Below are 19,147 nucleotides of genomic sequence, written 5' to 3'. Positions count from 1 at the left end.
GCTATATTAAAAATAGCACACCATCCACTGATTGCAAAAGTGCTAAGATTTTATTAGTCTGTATTTAAACACTCATATGTGAAAGACGTACTTAAATAGAAGATTGTACGTCACCCTTGCTGCTATACTTCTCACTCCACATAAGTAGCTGCTGCTGTATTATGCAGCTACTATAATGCAAAAATGCCAGACCTCTGTCTCTGAAGAGGTCAGACAGCAAACCATCATGTGAACAGTCCCAGTCATGCTACGTTTTTCAAAACAAAGCATTATGATTTGGGGAGGTGGAAAATAATCCCTTTTACAGTAAAGGTACTATTTTTCTTCTGAAATGCAGTAATTCATCTCCTCTCTCACCTACCCCGACTTCACTGTTAGGTTTTCCTGCAGAATGGAACTTTATTAGCCTTCAGGAAACATGAAACAGCAAGTGTTCAGCGCTAAGGAGGATTTTGGTTTGGAATTGGAGTCCACATACTTTTCCTTTTGAGAACCAAATCACCCAAAGATGCAAGGGTTTTCAGCATTGATGCTGTCCTGGTTTCAGCTGGGATAGAGTTAACTGTCTTCCTAGTAGCTGGTACAGTGCTATGTTTTGAGTTCAGTATGCAAAGAACCTTGATAACACTGATGTTTTCAGTTGTTGCTCAGTAGTGTTTAGACTATAGTCAAGGATTTTTCAGCTTCTCATGCCCAGCCAGGGCACCTGACCCAAACTGGCCAACAGTGTATTCCATACCATGTGATGTCCCATCTAGTTTAGGAACTGGGAAGTGGGGGGGGCAGGGAATCGCCACTCAGGGACTGGCTGGGTGTCGGTCAGCAGGTGGTGAGCAATTGCACTGCGCATCATTTGTACATTTCAATCCTTTTATTACTGTTGTCATTTTATTAGTGTTATCATTATCATTATTAGTTTCTTCTTTTCTGTTCTATTAAACCGTTCTTATCTCAACCCAGGAGTTTTACTTCTTTTCCTGATTTTCTCCCCCATCCCACTGGATGGGGGGGGAGTGAGTGAGCGGCTGCGTGGTGCTTAGTTGCTGGCTGGGGTTAAAACACGACAGATGCTGACACCCTACCAAAGCACAATGGCTGCTGTTGAGCAGAATATAAATGATCACTGCCTATAAATTTCCATTAAGCTAAGGAGAATGCCAGAGCAGGGTATGAGATCCTCTCACGTGAAATCTTTAGTATTTTAAAATAAAAGAAGACTTCCTTTTACTAAGTATCTGTGGATCCTCCTGAATTCAGTTAGTTATCTGTGTTTGGCATGTGAGATAAAGGAAAAGAAATGCTCATAATAAAATAGGATTTGATACACGATTCTAAAACCCAGAATTTTTATTATCATTGAATGCCATAACACCTAGAATTGAAGTTCCCATGATTTCAAAAGTATTCACAGCAACATGCCAACTCCCCATATTCCTTTCGTCTAAACCGGGTAAAAAACTTATACATTTAAAAACAATTTGCGTGTTTCACATTAACATGCCACTCAGCTGTTCAGTAACTCAGAAGTAAGTTATGAGTAAGATATGAACAGGGATACAAAAATTTTCAAGTGAAGATTTTTCTCCAGAAGTAATCTACGCCTAACCAGATGCCTCCTGACTTTATTACGGCACAACCAGGAAAACCTGCTTTATAAAAATCTTGCTATAATTATTTCATTTGGTATCTAGATGATTAACATCACAATATAGAGAATGATTTCTGTAATATAGGAAGAGGTAATGATTAAATCTCCCACACTGAATTCTAAGCTTTTAAAATCTAAATTTCTTTTAAATTTCTAGTAATCATGTGCTCTATTAAAATTAAGTTAACATAAAGTTAAAGATGGAAGGCTCTTTTGGTGGTTTGAGAAGGAAGATTACATGTGCCTATCAATTTTTACCAATATACTTCCTCTGTGAAATAAACACACATAAATTATTTCCAAACCTATCCGAAGTGTTATTCCGTTTTTTATTTCTGCTTTTCCTATATAAACTTGAGAAATTGCAGGGCTTACACGCATATATGTCCTGATCCATTTAAATATTAGTCATAAGTCCAGAGCAGGTTACTGTCCAGTTGTTATGACAGTAATCCTATTTTTCCTATTCTCTCATTTGCTCTTTTTGGAAAGCTTACTGTTGATAGCTGAATAGCAACTCACATATATCTGATTATTATTGAAACGCTTCTGAATCTCATAAAGCAGGCTGCTGTCTGTTAGCTCACTCAGAGAAGCCAGGTCATCATTTGGAGCTGGAGGCATGAGCTTGATCTAGAAAACACAAATTAAAGAAATAAAGTAACTTCACAACCAATCGTTCTGTACCATAATGTTCCAACCTAAAGTATAAACCTAGATCACTAGAATTTACGGGAAAAAATGCATTAGGAAACTGGAAAGTTGTTACTCCTCCCAAACGATTACACATTATTAATCTTAAGCAAGAGAAGAACATCAAAAATTATTATCAATGTTAAGGTGTATAACTGCATGAGTCTGATGGGCTCTTAAGAACACAGACCCCTACTAGAATGCCATTTGCTATCCCAGAACCCATAAAGATTCCCAGCTCAAACGCTATTCCCCTGCTCTCTTCATTAAATGTTTATGGCAGAAGAAATCAAGACCATATAAAAGTTAGTGCATTTGTGAACTATTTATTGCCCAGTATTTAACAAAGCTCTCATAGTACTGTTCATCATACAGAATTTAAAATTCTGTTAGAAATTTTCCTGCGAAAGAGAAGGAAGTTAATAAGAAGTGGGAATCATGTTGTCAAGGAGACCAGAAGAGATTCAGAAGCAGCTACTTTAGCCAAAACTGGTGAATGAAATAAGCTTAACATTTCTGAGATTTAGGAGGAATAACATAAGTTCTGCAAGCCAAAGTAAATGCTAATGAAACAAACAAACAAAAAATCCAAACGACAGAACAGGAGACAGAATAAAAAAGAATCGATGAGAATGGAATTTTGATTAGAGACAAAATAAATATTGATACATTAATCACTGTGCTTATAAATTACAATCTACACTTAAAATGTAGGTTGATTCCTTTTCTATGTCAGCCTGAAGAAAAACATTTTTTGCATGTCAGCAGAATACCTAGAAATATACCTACCTCTGAATTGTTTGTTCAAAGTTTACTAAAATACTCTCTCAGTGTCTGTTTTGAGGATGGACAATGAAGATGAAATTTCTCTGCTCTATTGTTCTGCTTAAGATGAAGGCTCAGGAAAAAAGCAGACACTGCCCTTTCTTGGAGAACAACTCAGCATCCTCAGCCTCTGGCAGTGGCATGTGGCAGCGAGTCAAGTGACAGAAGCAGCAAGCAGATTAGGAGATTTTGGAGGGAATACAGAGCGTGTTTCTGGCAAGAAGACCCCAAAGACTATAGATATTGGTGTTTAATACTGGGGAACTGATCCCGAATACTGAACTTCCAATGTTTCCATAGGTTCAAGGCCTAGTCAACCTACTCTTGTCTTCCTCTAACTCCAGTACTGAATAATAAGACACAAGCTTAACCACTGAAGAAACTGCAAAATAGAGCAAAATTAATTCCAAGAAATATTACACAGCCTGTAATAAATTAAATTAAGCTGGTGAAGAGCCTAGAGAACAAGTTACCAGCACTGGCTGAGGGAACTGGTGTTGTTTAGCCTGGAGAAAAGCAGGCTGAGGGGAGACCTTACTGCTCTCTGCAACTACCTGAAAGGAGACTGTAGCGAGGTGGGGGTCAATCTCTTCTCCCAAATAACAAGTGATAGGACAAGAGGAAATGGCCTTAAGTTGTGCCAGGGGAGGTTTAGATTGGACATTAGGAAATATTCCTTCACCAAAATGGTTATCAAGCATTGGAACAGGCTGCCCAGGGAAGTGGTGGAGTCACCATCCCTGGAGGTATTTAAAAGACGCGTAGATGTGGTGCTTAGGGACACGGTTTAGCAGTGGATTTTGCAGTGCTAGGTTAACGGTTGGACTCAATGATCTTAACGGTCTTTTCCAACCTAAATGACTCTATGTATGAAGCCATAGCTCCTCACAGAGGAAAGGCATATGTAAGCAGGGCTTGCAAGGTCCCAGCTTCTGTTGAGTCCCAGAGGCCTGCAGTACCTTCTATCTATGGTGGGCACGCTTCTACTCTTTTCTCTACTTCAAGCACTATAGCTATTATTGCATTTTTGTTTCTTGAAATAGCTCTGTCCTGGAGATTCTCACAATAATATTGGGGGCTTCAAAAAACTTCCATTTTGGGACTGACACAGTGACTGGAAAAATTTTGAGGATCTCTGCTTTAGTCTTTCATCATTTCCTTACTATTCCTCTAAAGACATGCAGTAGAAAACAATGCTTAAAACAAGTATATGAGGAAACAGGTAAGCTCCTCACAGAAAGCTGTCTCCTTTTTATATCAGCTATACCAGCAGGCAATAGATGTTGACGACTAAAATGTTATATGTAAACCTCATATGCATGTAACAGCATGAATATCAGCAAGAGATTTTTCAATGTTCTTCCACTCATCCACTAAAACAGGAAAGGCAGGCATCTAAACTGCATTCCATCTGCAACAGATGTTGAACTACACAGATAAAGTAGCAATCCATAAAATTGTAAGGAAAACATACCTTACAACAGTAACTCTACATGTACTAGCTGCATAGATGTACAAGGACAAGAAGGCAGTAGTGCCTAATCACACTTCAATAATGCTTTCTCTTTCCTTTTTTTCCCCATAAAAAATGTGAAAAAACCTCTCATTCCACTGAGTCCAAAAACCAATAAATGGTGGAGTCTACCAAAATGCTACTGTGACTATTCTCTTTTCTCCTATTTAAATTACTTTCTTCTTAAAACATTAGTATTTTCAGAACATGAGTTTTGAATAATACAGACATACACAGGCTGCCTGCTATATCTGTCTGTGTCCTTCTACCTATTCTAGAAGTTTACTCCTCACCCCACTGAAGTGAATGCAGATTTTTCTGTCACACAGAAGATGGCATTTCTTTTCTCTTTTTGTTTTTAATCATGGCACTTGGATGTAACGCTGGCTAGAAAACAAGAATTCCACTTGGCAAAAAAAAGTAAATTATGTTTTAACATTTGTTTTTGATGATGCACGTTGGAATAGAACAAAATGAACAAAAGATATTCCAAGAACTTAAGTGTCTTACAGAGGGAAAGCAGATGAAAGAAGCCTGTGGCCTCCTTCCCTTATCAGTGTGCTCACCTGGCTTGCAGGAACAAAGCAGGCATAGGTCTTCACTATACTTCCTTGTGTGCTATCAAAACTTGGAACATGTGTGCCAGAGAATGAGCTTCTCTTAATCTATGTCTACAAAGATTAAATTTATGCTAGGCTAGAGACTAATGTCTTAATTTGTAAATAAAAGAAGGGTTTGGATTCAAGCACTGCCCTGGGAATTGTTAGCACACCTCCTTGTACGTTCTTTGCTCATGCCAGCTAGCACTCATGCAGATAATACCTGGATATCATTCAGGTCACATACCAGTGGTCCTTTCCCATAGGCTGTTTGGGCACGGCCCTATCTTTCAAGGGAGAAAAGAGTTTTGTCTTACAGATGTGCACTGACCCAGAGAACAGGCCTGGGCTTGTTTTTACTTCACAATCTAGGTATAGCCAGAGATGCTGACTCTATGGATAGATGGTCAGAGATGTGAAGTGCTCAGTTAAACTCCAAGTAAGGGAATCGAAATCTTTTTCCATCAACTTTCTTTTCCTACCAAGTTTAGGATTTGGTGATTCAGCATTCTCTAACAGACTCCTTGCATCAAAATTCACAGCTCAATGAGCAAATAAATCACATAGAAATAAGAACTCTAAATGCCTTAGACTCACAACAAATTTGACTTGGTAGTAAACATTATTTACATTATTAATAACTTATTTGTGGGCACCTTCAAATTCTGTTCTCATCTACTTTTCTGAGCATACAGGTGAGTTTTCTCTATTTTTTCACCTCGATGTGTGTATCTGGCTATTATACTGATTGCATGACGCATACTTTACAAGACATAAAAGAAAAATAGCCATAAATACAGCAGAAGTTCCAATACAACTATGCCTCTGGAAGTTATTAGTTTTTGAGATTTTTGTAATGCTAACAATGAAGATTCCTATTTACTCATTTAAATTACATACACTTAACAGCACTCACAATCTGTTCATATAATAATCTCTAATGATTTTTATTTTTTTATGTACTTGTGTCACTGAAATAAGTATGCATTCTAGCTCATACGTGTAATACTATGATATACATGGTTGTCCCTTGTGTATGTGGTAAGTGATACTAGAACAATCAAAAGGGCATCAGGGGACACTCTATCACGCAGTTCAGATGGCCAACAATATCTAAACAAGAATTATAAGACAAAGACAAAATACTGTTTTAAGAAAGACCCAATTAAGAAAAAGAAAAGATTTAATCTATATTTTTTTGTAGCATAAAGCACGTAATTCACTTCCAGGCCAGTAATTTCAATCTGCTATCAAAAAAATCCCTTCCCAGCTGAGAGGAAGAGAAATTGCCAGCTATGATAAAATTCTGGAAATTATTCATACTGCTTTCTTTGTTTGGCAGCACAGACCTTGACATTACAGATGATCAAAGAACATCTTTTACCTAGGAAAAAGCAAAAGCTAATACAAGCCAAGAGAGACCCAAAATGCTTTATCGATGTAGTCATCTGATCCCCATCTCCTATGCATCATGTAATAAAAATCTTACTTCATGAGAAATAATATTTTGCTAAGGCTCTTTTTCATCATTTTTGCAATTAAAAAAAACCTGAGGCTACATATAAATTTGAGCTGTTAGTTCTCTCAAAGCTAAAAAAGTTATGAGCTTTCTCTATTAAAAAAGCATATTTCAGATGTAGTAAGATGACATTTTTCTCTCTGATCCCCAATAAAGGCCTAATCCGCATGCCATATTGCCTAAGAAAGTATGATATTTCTGACATAAAGTATACGAAATATCATGCTGATCTATTTCAATAATTTATGAACATAAAATCCAAGTAATGGCTCCACATATCCTATTGAAAAATTAAACAGAACATGATTACTTTGAGTGTAGTTTGGAACACAACTGGTAAGAATAAAAGATAGTGAAACTCATTAGAACTAGTATACCCAAGAGGCAGGGATAGTGGGAAGGAGTTGTTCAAAGCTTTCCTTTGGTATAAGCACTAAATAAAAATTTCACTTCCCAATTTGTGGAAAAAAAAAAGAAGAAAAAAAAAGTGTTACTTGGAAATATCATCTCTGAAAACTAAGATCTACATGTTATGTACACAAATATGGACATGATATACATATACCTACAGTTCATAATGCATGGCAAGTAGTCTAGAATACAATCCCCGTACTTCCAGAATCACAATTATGTCACTTTAAAAAAGAAAAAAGCTCATATTTTCATTTGACAAAATATGGGAATTCTTTAGTTTACTAAAATTAAACTATTTCCTGAAGTGATTAAACTGTTTTACCCTCTCTTGTCCCTAAGAGCTAAAGCTTATTAAGCCCTTGCCAACTGAAAAGTTGTGTTAATCTATGATTTTTTTTCTTAATGCAACCAGTCATTTAAAAACACACTGGAATAGCACGGTTTCTAACCTATCCCTTGTTAGTGCTGATTTCCCACATAACACTGTTCCTGCTTATTCTTTTCCAAGGGAGCATCACTCCTTATTCAGCAACTGCAGATACTGGCCAAGGTTTGTAGTTTTTACTGCTTCTGAAAGACCGTAAGATACACGCCCCTTCTAGCTCATTTAGACCAGAATTTCACAGAGTGTTTTCTACAGAAATTTCTCAGCTAATGGAGCTAAAAGAGATTCACCCTTAATTCTGCTGTCTTGTCTTTGAATTACAACTATTGATGGAAGTTCCACTGAAGTATAGTGAAACAGCAGGATTAAAGTTTTGAAATTCTGCCCTGGGACCCTGAAGTGACTCTGGATCATGGTGGAGGACAAAACTACAACCATGAACACCTCTGGTTGCTCCTTCTCACCAGCAAGATTAGCTGTTCTTTTTCCAATCAGTCTCTGCATATGTTTTACTGCACAAACCATAAAGCAAAAGTTTAGCCTAGGGATAATGAAAAATGGAATAACTTTAGCTAGGTCTGCACCAAAACAGAATCAAGCAGAAGTAAGTACATATGTTCTTGTCTGCACTCCTGTTGAACATCTAAAAGCAAGTGATCATCTCAACAAGACCCTAAGCTAAACACCTCCCTCTGTTTTCCTACAATTATAGGACAGTTCCCCCTAGTAGGGTTGCAAGCACTTGCACTTACTTTTCTGACCAGCAGTGCTTCTGTTTTGGATTGACTGTTTTCATCACATCACTGCACAGTCAGCCAGGCCAGAAATTATATGACATGCAAAACAAGATGTAAGCCAAAAGCAAAACCCTTTGTGGTATCTTCTGACTGAAAAGGGAACCCAGTGCTCTGTGGGATTCCAAAGGTGAGGTCTTTCAGAGATGGACTCATATGATTGACATGCAACTCACTGACTGATCTTGTATGATGAACACCTTCCTCTGAAACACATTCAAAAAAAGCAGCGGAGTGTGCACGCTTCTGTCAAGGCAGTTATGTAGGTTTAACTGAACATGGTTTAAATGTAACCACTATCTTCCCGCTTTGTTAAGCTTCAAATTCACAGTAAATTATTTTAAATGGAAATTCTCCCCTCCACCCCCCCAATTCTAAAGTAGTTTTTTCTTAAATGGCTAAATATTTCTGGAGTGTTTCCCAAATGCATGTAACAGAAAATAAAACCCCTTGTAAAAAAAAAAACAAAACCAAAACCCACCACAAAAAAACCCACCACAACCCAAACAATATTTAAGTCCTAAACATTCAAAGTTAGGACATGCTAGATTTACAAGTAACAGATAATTGCCCCCTTTTGCGTTCACCCTATACACTGAGATTGTGATCCTGTGGAAAAAACTGTAACAGGTATCCAAATAATCAGTGCCTGTATCCTCATGCATTAGCACAAGAAAGGGAGTTAGCACTGCAGCTGTAAATCCGGCAATTCCTATCTTTAAATTACAGTCACTTATTTTGCAACTTAATATTTCTTAGACGTTCTCTTTGTTTTTGCAGTCTCCCAGGTCGTGTTTCTTTCCTTTATAAACCCAAGTTGGAGACAAGAGCACACTTCAGGCAGTGTTAAGAGTTGTCCCTCCCCTGTTGTGAGCCATGAGTAGAGTCCGAGGAGCTCCGAGCCCTCTGACTGCCACAGCCCCTGACCTACCACCAGCAGCTGGCAGGAGCAGCTGTTCCATTTGCAGAGCCGGAGCTCTTTGCAGGGCCAGGCTGACTGCAGGGAGTGATCACGGAGATAAGGCTCCACAGTGCAAATGATATTGCTGCATGGTAAGGGGAAAAAATTACTATGGTCTTTGACTTCATTAAGTTTACAATTTCCAGACCTAAGCGCTAGCAAACATTTCAAGAAACTGCATGCCGTTACCTGTTCAAGTTTGGTTGTAGTGTTCACAGTGACATTTTCAGATGCGCTGTCTTGGGATTGCTGCTTACATAAGCCTTTAGCTGCATCTTTAAACATGGTGTCTTTCTCCAGCAAACTGTCTTGCTTGGCAATCGGTAAAGCCAAGGGATTGCTACAAAGAGAATCAATAAAGCAATCAGACACCTCCTGAAGACGTCAGACAGACAAAAGATTGCCAAACGTGGGTGGCACAAACAGAACTGGGATACAATTCAGGGCTGAAACACAAGTTCCTGGTCGAAGTACAAAAAAGAAACTGGTGAGAAATGAACTGTTCACATAGATTAGTCTGTTCCCAAGGACACAAAGCAAAACACTTTGATTTAAAATTCACCTTTATACATATCTTTTCTGAAGCAGAACTGAGCAAGCCAAAGAGAATATGCATGTGTCTGCTTTTGACAGCACTAGGCTGGCAAATCAATAGCCAATTTTGAAACAGAATTTAAAATACACCATTAACCTACGCAACACTGTTTTGAAAAATAATATGTTTTAAAGTAATTCAATACAGATACTGCCACTGCGGTTATTATAATTAAATTCCACCACTTTTTAGCTTACTTTTAATCAGGCAATACCCAAGATATATTTCATGACCAAAAGCTGCTCTGAATGTGATACGCTAAAGAAAAACCCAAGCAAACAGCAGAGTCCTGAAATTACTGCAACAATACACAATACTCTTCATTCACACGTAAGTTAAACCTATTCTTACACGCATACAGTTGTTTTCCCTACTGACACTTCAGACCATATCACACTTCTGAAAAACAACAATGCCAAAATCTTGGGTAATTTTGGCAGTGTTGTACATACAGAAGAATTAGCAAGGAATCAGCCCCAGGAGCTGAGAACAAAACCGTCTTAAAAAATAATCGTCTGGCCTCTGACAGTGCAAATGAGACAATCTCATGGAGCATACAACAGCTCCTTGCCAAAATGTGCACAAAATTTCTTTGAAAGGAAATGTGGACTCGATGTGGGGATGCGCGAATAGTGCATTCCACTATGAGATAAAGCCCAGATGTCAAAGTTAGTTAAAAAAAACAACAAAAAAAACCCAACTCATTTTTACTCTGTTACACGAGTCTGATCACTGATTATAATAACGCCAGGATTATATGCACAGTTAAATGAAATTAAGGAGGACCCATAGCTAACACCGATTTCAATTCAGGATAAGAACTGCCATCGGAAACAGAACTGAAACACAAACATAGTTTTAGAAAGGTACAGTCCCAAGCAGAGGCAAAGCACCTTCTAAGCAGAATTCATTGGAAAGCAAGTCAAAGTAGTTGACAAAACCTTTCTTTTGATGAAACCCTCGGTCTGCAAACACTGAAATTTTCAACATTTTGTAATGATATATACACAATTTCCTTTCTAATGATGTTTTGCTTCAGACATTTTAATATAAAAAGTCTATAGGAACACTAGTGAAAATAAAAATTTCTATTTACTGCTTTGATTCACCTAAGATAATTTTATCATAAATTTGTTTACAAAATGTCACGTGGACAAAAGATCCAAGAGCCAACTCGCTTTGCCTTTTTTCTTGATTTGGACTGCAGGACAAAAAAAGGCATTATCCAACTATTTTCATGAACTCGGCAATTAGATGTCATAGGATAAGATATATCAGCAATGAGACTGTAGAAGAAATTAAATAGCTGTGACACCCACAAGCACAAATGACTAATACTATTTCACATTTTACCCAGACTCAGAACTGAACAAAACATAATTAAATATGAAGGGGTTTTTTTGAGTAGTCTTTTGCTATTGTCCAAAACTGCTCAAATTCCTTTGGTCTGAATTATTTTTATGATTTAATCACAAAGAGAAGAAAGATTTGAAGAAAAGCATAAGCCAAATGAATTCAAGTATTAAAAAACAAAACACTGCCACTTACAACTTTATTATTCATGTAATGTTTCTTTTAAATTGTGAAGATCCAGGATTTTTTTGCTGTGAAGTTGAACCTTACCCGTTTAATCTTACCACTTCTGTGTTAACTATACAACACACATTAGAAACACTTCTTAAAATTCAGCTGTAAACTCCTTGCAACCAAATAAACTTTTCAGGTGTCACAAAAGAGAAGCAGGTTGTAAATCACAGCAAAGCGTGGGGGAAAAAAGTGCCTACTATTTTCACAGATGCATTCTGAACTTAAGAGGACAATAATAACATGACTTAGCAGGTGTGTTCCCTGTATTGATGTACAGGAGAATAGCCTATAAATTATGTGCATTTGTGAGGTATTAAACAGGACTTTACATGATGGAAATGCTGACATATAATTCATATTACAACAAAAATGTGAATGATTACAAGAAAGAAAAAACATATTAAAATTACTCCAACAGTTCATTATGAGTCAGATTCAAGAAGACACTGAAAAATCAAACAAACTAAAATAAAATGTTTCCAGAAACAGTGGCTTTTTAGAAAAATATTTCTATTAACATTCATATGTATTTCTATTAGTCACAAGATGAAGCCAAGCAATGTCGTTGAAAACTGAAGGACAGCGCAAGGGAAGATTTTATGTTAATGAAGGCAAGTGGATTAGCATGAACTGTCTTCTTTTATGAAAATTAATGGATAATTAATAGATAATTAACCACAAAGGGAGACTTAAGCCAAAATAATGTTGCATAATAGACAGGAAGGAGAGTTATCTAGGGTAATCTTATTTGAGCAAGATAGGGCTGTTGCTACTGGCATATCTAACCGGGAAAAAAAATCTTGCATGTTATATGGAGGAACTGTCATTTTAATTTTGGCATGTGTAAGCCATCATATATGGAATTAACCTGAAGTTTGGGGGGGGGTGGGGGGGGAGGGTGTGTGTTAGATAAACTGAGATCATTTTCTATAAGTTGCCATCCTCCAGCATGTGCTTGTTTTTTAAGAAAAAAGAAATCATACAAAAACCTGGGAGCTGACAATCAAATAATTGGCAGTTTTATCATCAATTATTTGAAACACTACTGCAGCTTCTAACTTGGTAGAAAGATATTATAAAAAGAATTATATCAAGGCAGATTCTGCAATGACATTTTCATGGGTTCTTTGAGCTTATAGCTTTTGTTGAAGAGAACTTCTGTTACTGTAATTCCTCCACAGGCAATTCTGAGATCCTCCAAACAATTTCTAAGCCAGTTAACATCTGTGAACTGTGTAATCTCCGAAATTTCAGTCTAAGAAACTTTTTAAAGCTACATGACAGAAACTTCAGAATGGATTAAACACTAGAAGAGTGTTTAAAACCACTAGAATTGAAATGCAAGTTGCTACATCAATGGTTAAATAGAAATGTTCTGTAAGAAGAAAAATGTAACCTCTTTTCTGCTTTGTTGTCTTGAACATATCTATGTATATTTTACTTCACATTCTTCTGCTGATTTTGAAATACATCCACTACAATTAATTTTTACTTACTTAAATATGTATCAGAAAATATATAATCTGATGAAGTTAGCATTACTTTGAGAATAAGTTCCTAATTTTTTAGTATTTATTACTATCTAGGTGACTGCACTATCTGTATGTTCAGGGACTGTTCACTAAGAAAAATTCTGCAAGTACATGTACTGAACTAGAAGGGCAGTGGTGATATCGCAGCCATATCATGAACGTGAAGTCACCTTTAAGCAGATATGGCCAATTTAATTTCCTGAAGTATAAGCTATGTCAATTAATGTGTTCTGGTGCAAGTATTTTTGCCAGCAGAGTAACAGTATTTCTTCTGATGTACCATTAGAATAAAACTGGCAAAATTTTCCAGCATAGACCTTAGGTTTGCTGCATTGGTCAACCTTTAAAAAACCTCACAACGTTAATAAAATTCTCTCCTTTACCTAATTTACTTGGTCAACCTTCGAAGAAACTCATACTGGTAACAGAAAGGAAAGACAAATGTCAATTATGTGACCATGTGGTCTCCAATACGAAACCAACTTCCTACTTTTTGGCCTCTACTGACACCCATTTTCATGGGCCAGGTTCCTCCATTTTATTCACAAATGATAATACTTTTGCAAAACAGTAAGAAACACTCAGATAAGTTGGCAATGCATTAATTAATGGTACATCACAAACACATTTGTAAATCCTTGTAATGAGATGCTGTTAAAATTTATATAATGCAATGAGCAAAGCGCATTTCCTGCAAATTACCACACTGGGCATAAGTTGCAAGGTTTTGGTAACAGAGGGGCTGCAGGTGGGTCTCTGTGGGAAGAGGCCACACACTGCGCCATGCTGGACACAGCCAGTTTCAGCCAGCTCCGCAATGGACCCACCACAGGACACAGCTGAGCGCACTGGCCAAACTGGTGACACCTCTGTGAAAACATATTTAAGAAAGGGCAGAAAATGTCACAGGGAGAGAGGAAGAGGGAACAAAAAGACTGAGAAACAAAAGAGGGACCACCGAAGTCAGAGGAGTAGGAGGTGCTCCATGGCAGAGCAGGCACCACCACCCCCTGACAGGACTTCAGTTATTTCTCTTTGCCACTGCTTCCTTCTTGCTCTTTTCCTGTGTGGCACATGGAGGAGCCGTGCTGGAGCAGGTACGCCCCAGGAGGGACTGCGGCCCACAGACAGGGCCACACCAGAGCAGATATTTCCCTGAAGGGACTGTGGCCCTGGGAGGAGCTACCCTGGAGCAGGTATGCCCCTGAAGGTACTGCAGCTTGTGGAGGACCTACGCTGAAGCACAGGAAAAGAGCACAAAGGAAGGAGTGGCAGAGAGAAATAACTGCAACCCTACCCTGCGCCACCTCACTGAAGGGATTAACTGTAACTTGCAGCAATTACAAGGGAGAAGAGAAGGGGTGCTTGGAGGGAAGTTGAGCTTCAGAAAGGGGGGGACGGGGGGAGACGTTTACCCTAAGCATATAAATGTTTGCTTCCTTTTTTGGTTTTGCTTCCTGATATCCAAATTGGTATTCAAATATTTATATCAATTGGCAATAAATCAAATTCCCAAGCTCAGCCTATTTCGCCCTGTTCTTCCTATTTTCTTCCCCATCCCGCTGGGGTGGTGGGGAGCAGTTTGCGAGTGAGAAAGGCAGCTCACTGCATGCCAGCTAGGGCCAAGCCACCACAGTTACCTTCCTAGTCCACCTCTTCTAAATCAGATAGACAAAAGTACTCAGTAGCTTGGTGGAAGAGCTAGGAAAAAATATTCTAATACAGTTAGTGCTTCACAATAATGGGAATTCAGGTGGATTAACCCAAAGCTTGCTTAAAGATAACCAGGTCTGCTTGATAACCCAGCATAACACAAACATACTGACTGCTAAACTTTTTTTTCTACCTGAGTAAAGATACTGACCTTCAATTCATCTCTTCATGGTGTTCTTCCAGAAATCACTACTGTAATTTAATCTAGAACCAGCAAAATTAGGTTTGTTGACAGAGCATGTACTATTCATAATTGTTTGTTCATAATTTTTGAGTCTGCTTTTGAATATTGTTCTGTTCTGAGAGATGGCCACAAAGCAGTATGGCCACAACATAGAGTTACATGAATTCTTGTTAAACTTATCACTTTAGTTTAAACATACTTCCTTATGTCAGGAGTTGATGGAGAACGGACACAATATAGAATAAAGCAATGGTAAATCTGCGTCATTATTGTGCATGCCTCCTTGCAGCACTACAAAATTTGGTTTGGTACACAAGAATAGCACAGACATTCATCTTTATCCTAGCATATTACACATCTCTCTACAAACTTCTTTCATAGAGCACAAAGGATGAAATGCTGTGCTTTCAACATTAGCCATTGAAAAGGTAAAAATTTGGTTGAAACCAGTCATCTAGGCTGCCTCTCCAATAAGCAGCCTGGAGGCACTCTGGAGAATAATTCAGTATATCTTAAGAATATGTCTACTATCATATGGAAGAATAACCCTCTGTAAGGTTTTGGATTTCACTGTTGAACAAGCATGTGACTACAGAGCTGAGATAACTAGCTTTGAAATGACACCTGATTTTCAGGTAACTATAAATTAAGATTAATGAATTTCTAAGTGAAATGGAATTCTGCAAACAGTGTGGTATGGTTCACTCACAATTTTCCACATCTTCAGTAGTGATAGCTGAGTCATGCATGGGCAAAATACACCAGTATTTTTGCCTTCCAAGAGCTCTCCTACCTCAGAATTGCTGGCTGGCCAGCAAGTTTGCTGATACTCTCCTGATAGCTAGTTAGTACAAAGCTCCAGCTTAGGAAGTCTGTAAACCTAAGACTGCTGAAAGTCTCAAGAACGTGCCGAAATGGCATTACTTCAAGCTTACCGTATCCTTGTAACTGGTCCCTAGCTATTTGCAATGGACCACTGTCAAAGTCAGTGCACAGTGCTAAACAGATCTTTCATTTGACCTAGTACTGTGTTCTCATGTAGGCACCACAACTAGCTGCAGCCACACACTGGAACTTGGTTGCCAATAGATGCTAAAGAGGTTACTCAGCCCAATTCCACATGTAAATCCATTTTCTTTGTTTTTCCATTCAGTGGGCTTTGCTTTTCCAAAACTTCCAGTGAAGTTCTTCACCCACGGCAGGTCACTATATAGAAAACTCTCAAAAAAGTAGCTCTCTTCATCCATGTATTTAAGGAAGGAAAGTGTAGACAAAGAATATTTTCAGACCACTTCTACTGTGTGCAAGTCAGGTATTCCAGAGGTCGATGCGTTTTACCACCAAAGAACAGTATCCAGTACAATATGTGCACCACAGCACAAACTTCTAGACTATAAACCACATGGAAATGCATAATGTAGATGCTAGAACAATGAAAAAGTTCTCACAGTCTCTAAAACCTTTAAGAATAACTCTTTTGCTAGCCATCATTACAGAGTTACAGGAGTGACTTACCTTCTACTTCTGGTATTACTACTTTTATCAATAATTAAAAATAAAGGGTTTTTTTATATTTGAGAATCTAAAGCTTTAGCTTCATACCTCAAAATTCTTTTTTTCACTTAAAAGACAGTTGAAGGCCACATAAATTTCAGGAGTATAATTAAAGTTATTGAAACAGTGGGTTAGACCAGAGGGCTGCTTATTTTGTAAGGAATTAACAGGCATGAGAAATCAGTAATTCCATAAACATATGTGTCCTAAACCCAGCTACGTACTGTAGTAACTACAAATCATGAAGCAGAAACAACACACTATGTTTACTATCCATTAAATATGCAATCTTTACAAAATATAAATACATCTCATGGAATTCTGAATTTAACGGATTGATCATTTCAGGACAATTGCTCATTTCTTCCGAATTTTAATGTATCCAGATACATTCTGCAGACCATAAATTATAACTAGTATGAAATGGAAGCATATACATCTTGTCTCTCTCTTTATAACAGGTTTTATTTATTTTTTTCTCACATACAGTCCAGTGATTGTTAAAGAAAAATTAACGTCAGTATTTCACAAGCTTATGCAACAAACATACTTCAAATACACAGCAACTGCATACTGTATACAGACATTATCTATGCCTTTTAAAATTCTCATGGATCACAGTATCTAGAAATAAGAATTTGAGAAATCAGTATGTCTTGCACTACCATAAAACTGCCATTAATGCTTCATACCTATTTTACACCTCTTTTCACATACCCATGACAGTCTTCTCTTAAGATTCACAAGAAAATACAAAAAGATCAAAGTTTACAATTTAAGACACAAATTGACTCTTCAGTTCAGTACCAAATTTTAAGTTCACATTGCTAAATTCTACTTAATTCCACTTGAATTTTAAGCAGTACAAATCTGACAACAAATTTGTAACTGCCTGGAGCTGTATAATTTTATCTGTGATTGCACATATTATTTTTATTTTCAGGACTTGTCCCTGCTTCTCTCATAAGCAATGGTAGTTTTACTACACTATTCCCATTTACCTTAATAAAAGGACATTTGGGTCTACAGTATTAACCCCTAATAAATCTGCTAAGGCTATGCCAGATAATTTTACTGGCCATTATAGCAATGTATTTCATTACTTATAGTCTATATCGATACAATTAAGGTTGAGAAAAAGAGATGAGAGAGACTAACACAGAAGATGATTCAGCAGATTTCCAAAATGAAAATGTTACTTGACCCATCAAATCACGCAGAATCAATCACAGAATGGTTGAGGTCAGAAGGGACCTCTAAAAGGCATCTGGTCCAACCCCCTGTCCAAGCAGAGACACATAGACCTGGTTGCCCAGGATGATGCCTAGATGGGTTTTGAATGTCTCCAAGGACACATAGACAGGATTCACAGATTGACAAATACATTTCAAATGATAATCTGGCCTCAGTGCATAACTCTTTAACAACAGAAACACTTACAGTTTATTGGAAATTGTGGGCAGATCATGGATGATCTCTTCGTATTGCTCTTCTTGAGATAAAGTAGAAACAGCTAAAGGGTCTTTCATTTTTTCCTCCCAAACAATTTCAGCCTTCAGAAGCATCTCCTCAATAAACTCAGAAGCTGCAACATCTAAGACATTGGAACACCAAGATATCAGACAAATAAAACAGTGCAGAAAAACTTTATTTTCAAATCTCTAGATCAGATTAAGAATAAGCATCCAGCTAGATAAAATGAAAGCAGTTGCTCAGATATTGATCATAAAATAATACTTGAAATTACTGGTAAAACAAAGGCTAAGTAAATTAAGTATGGAATTAAGTTGTCATTTGCAAGACCTCAAAACCACTCTCATTGTGTAGAGAACCGAAGTATTATTCAATAATTTATAGGACTTCAGGAAAAACAATACAACTGTTTTCAACTCTGTATTTCAACACAAACATGTATTTAAATCCTTTTGAAACCTTTTACCTTTCTACAAACTAGATTTATCCGTCTTGCACATACAGAAGCGCTGAAATCAGTTGTGTTTGCAGACCAGAAACAGTTAACTCAACTGTGTTAAATACATACTACATGTGGTTAGCTAGCTGTATTGTTAGATGATCTCAGTTTAGTCCATAGCCTTTGATACAAATACGAACTGGCACGCATCTAACCACAATCATCTTTTCTGAGATTGTCATGGAGTTCCTTGTGAATGTATTTGTAGGTGGTACATTATTTGAAGCATAACATATCTTGCTTTACTATGCAAAGGAAGTTTCTCCTCATAATCTGACAGAAAGATTCTATTTTCTACATTACTGGATTCGTTCTTCATTTTATCCTGGGCATAGAAGATTGAACAACCATATGTTTCTTCTTTTCAACACTGCTATCCACCATTACTGACATTAGCTCTGCTTTGATCACTGGGTTAGACCAGTTGCTCTCAAGTCCCTTCTAACCTAATATAGTCTGTAATTCTATTATCTTTAGAGCCACTGCTTCAGCTCCCTGTTGCTATCTGGTCTAAGAAGGTGCTTTCTTCGTGGGAAACAACAGGTGTTGCAGTTCAAAACTGGATGGTGAAATTTGTTTTCAGCAAACAGCTATAGAGAATCCAGTTCATGAGGGCTATGTACTATCATCAGTTGAGACAGAGAAAGGAACTCAGTAAG

At 37.5% G+C, this 19,147-nt stretch overlaps 1 protein-coding gene across 1 annotated transcript in view; it reads right to left on the bottom strand.

The window, feature by feature from the left end:
- MYO16 (myosin XVI) overlaps positions 1-19,147 on the bottom strand; it is a 305,367-nt gene that overhangs the window by 177,365 nt on the left and 108,855 nt on the right. The window contains exons 9-11 of the mRNA XM_010575622.1: positions 17,957-18,110; positions 9,541-9,691; positions 2,171-2,281 (exon numbers count right to left, since the gene is read on the bottom strand). Of these exons, the coding sequence (XP_010573924.1) occupies positions 2,171-2,281; positions 9,541-9,691; positions 17,957-18,110 (416 nt within the window). The remainder of the gene's footprint in view (positions 1-2,170; positions 2,282-9,540; positions 9,692-17,956; positions 18,111-19,147) is intronic.

Source organism: Haliaeetus leucocephalus, unplaced genomic scaffold (genome assembly GCF_000737465.1).
Source record: "Haliaeetus leucocephalus isolate CR32 unplaced genomic scaffold, Haliaeetus_leucocephalus-4.0 Scaffold495, whole genome shotgun sequence".
NCBI lineage: Eukaryota > Metazoa > Chordata > Aves > Accipitriformes > Accipitridae > Haliaeetus > Haliaeetus leucocephalus.
Note: the sequence above shows the minus strand (reverse complement) of the source record. Positions and strands in the feature narration are given on the sequence as shown.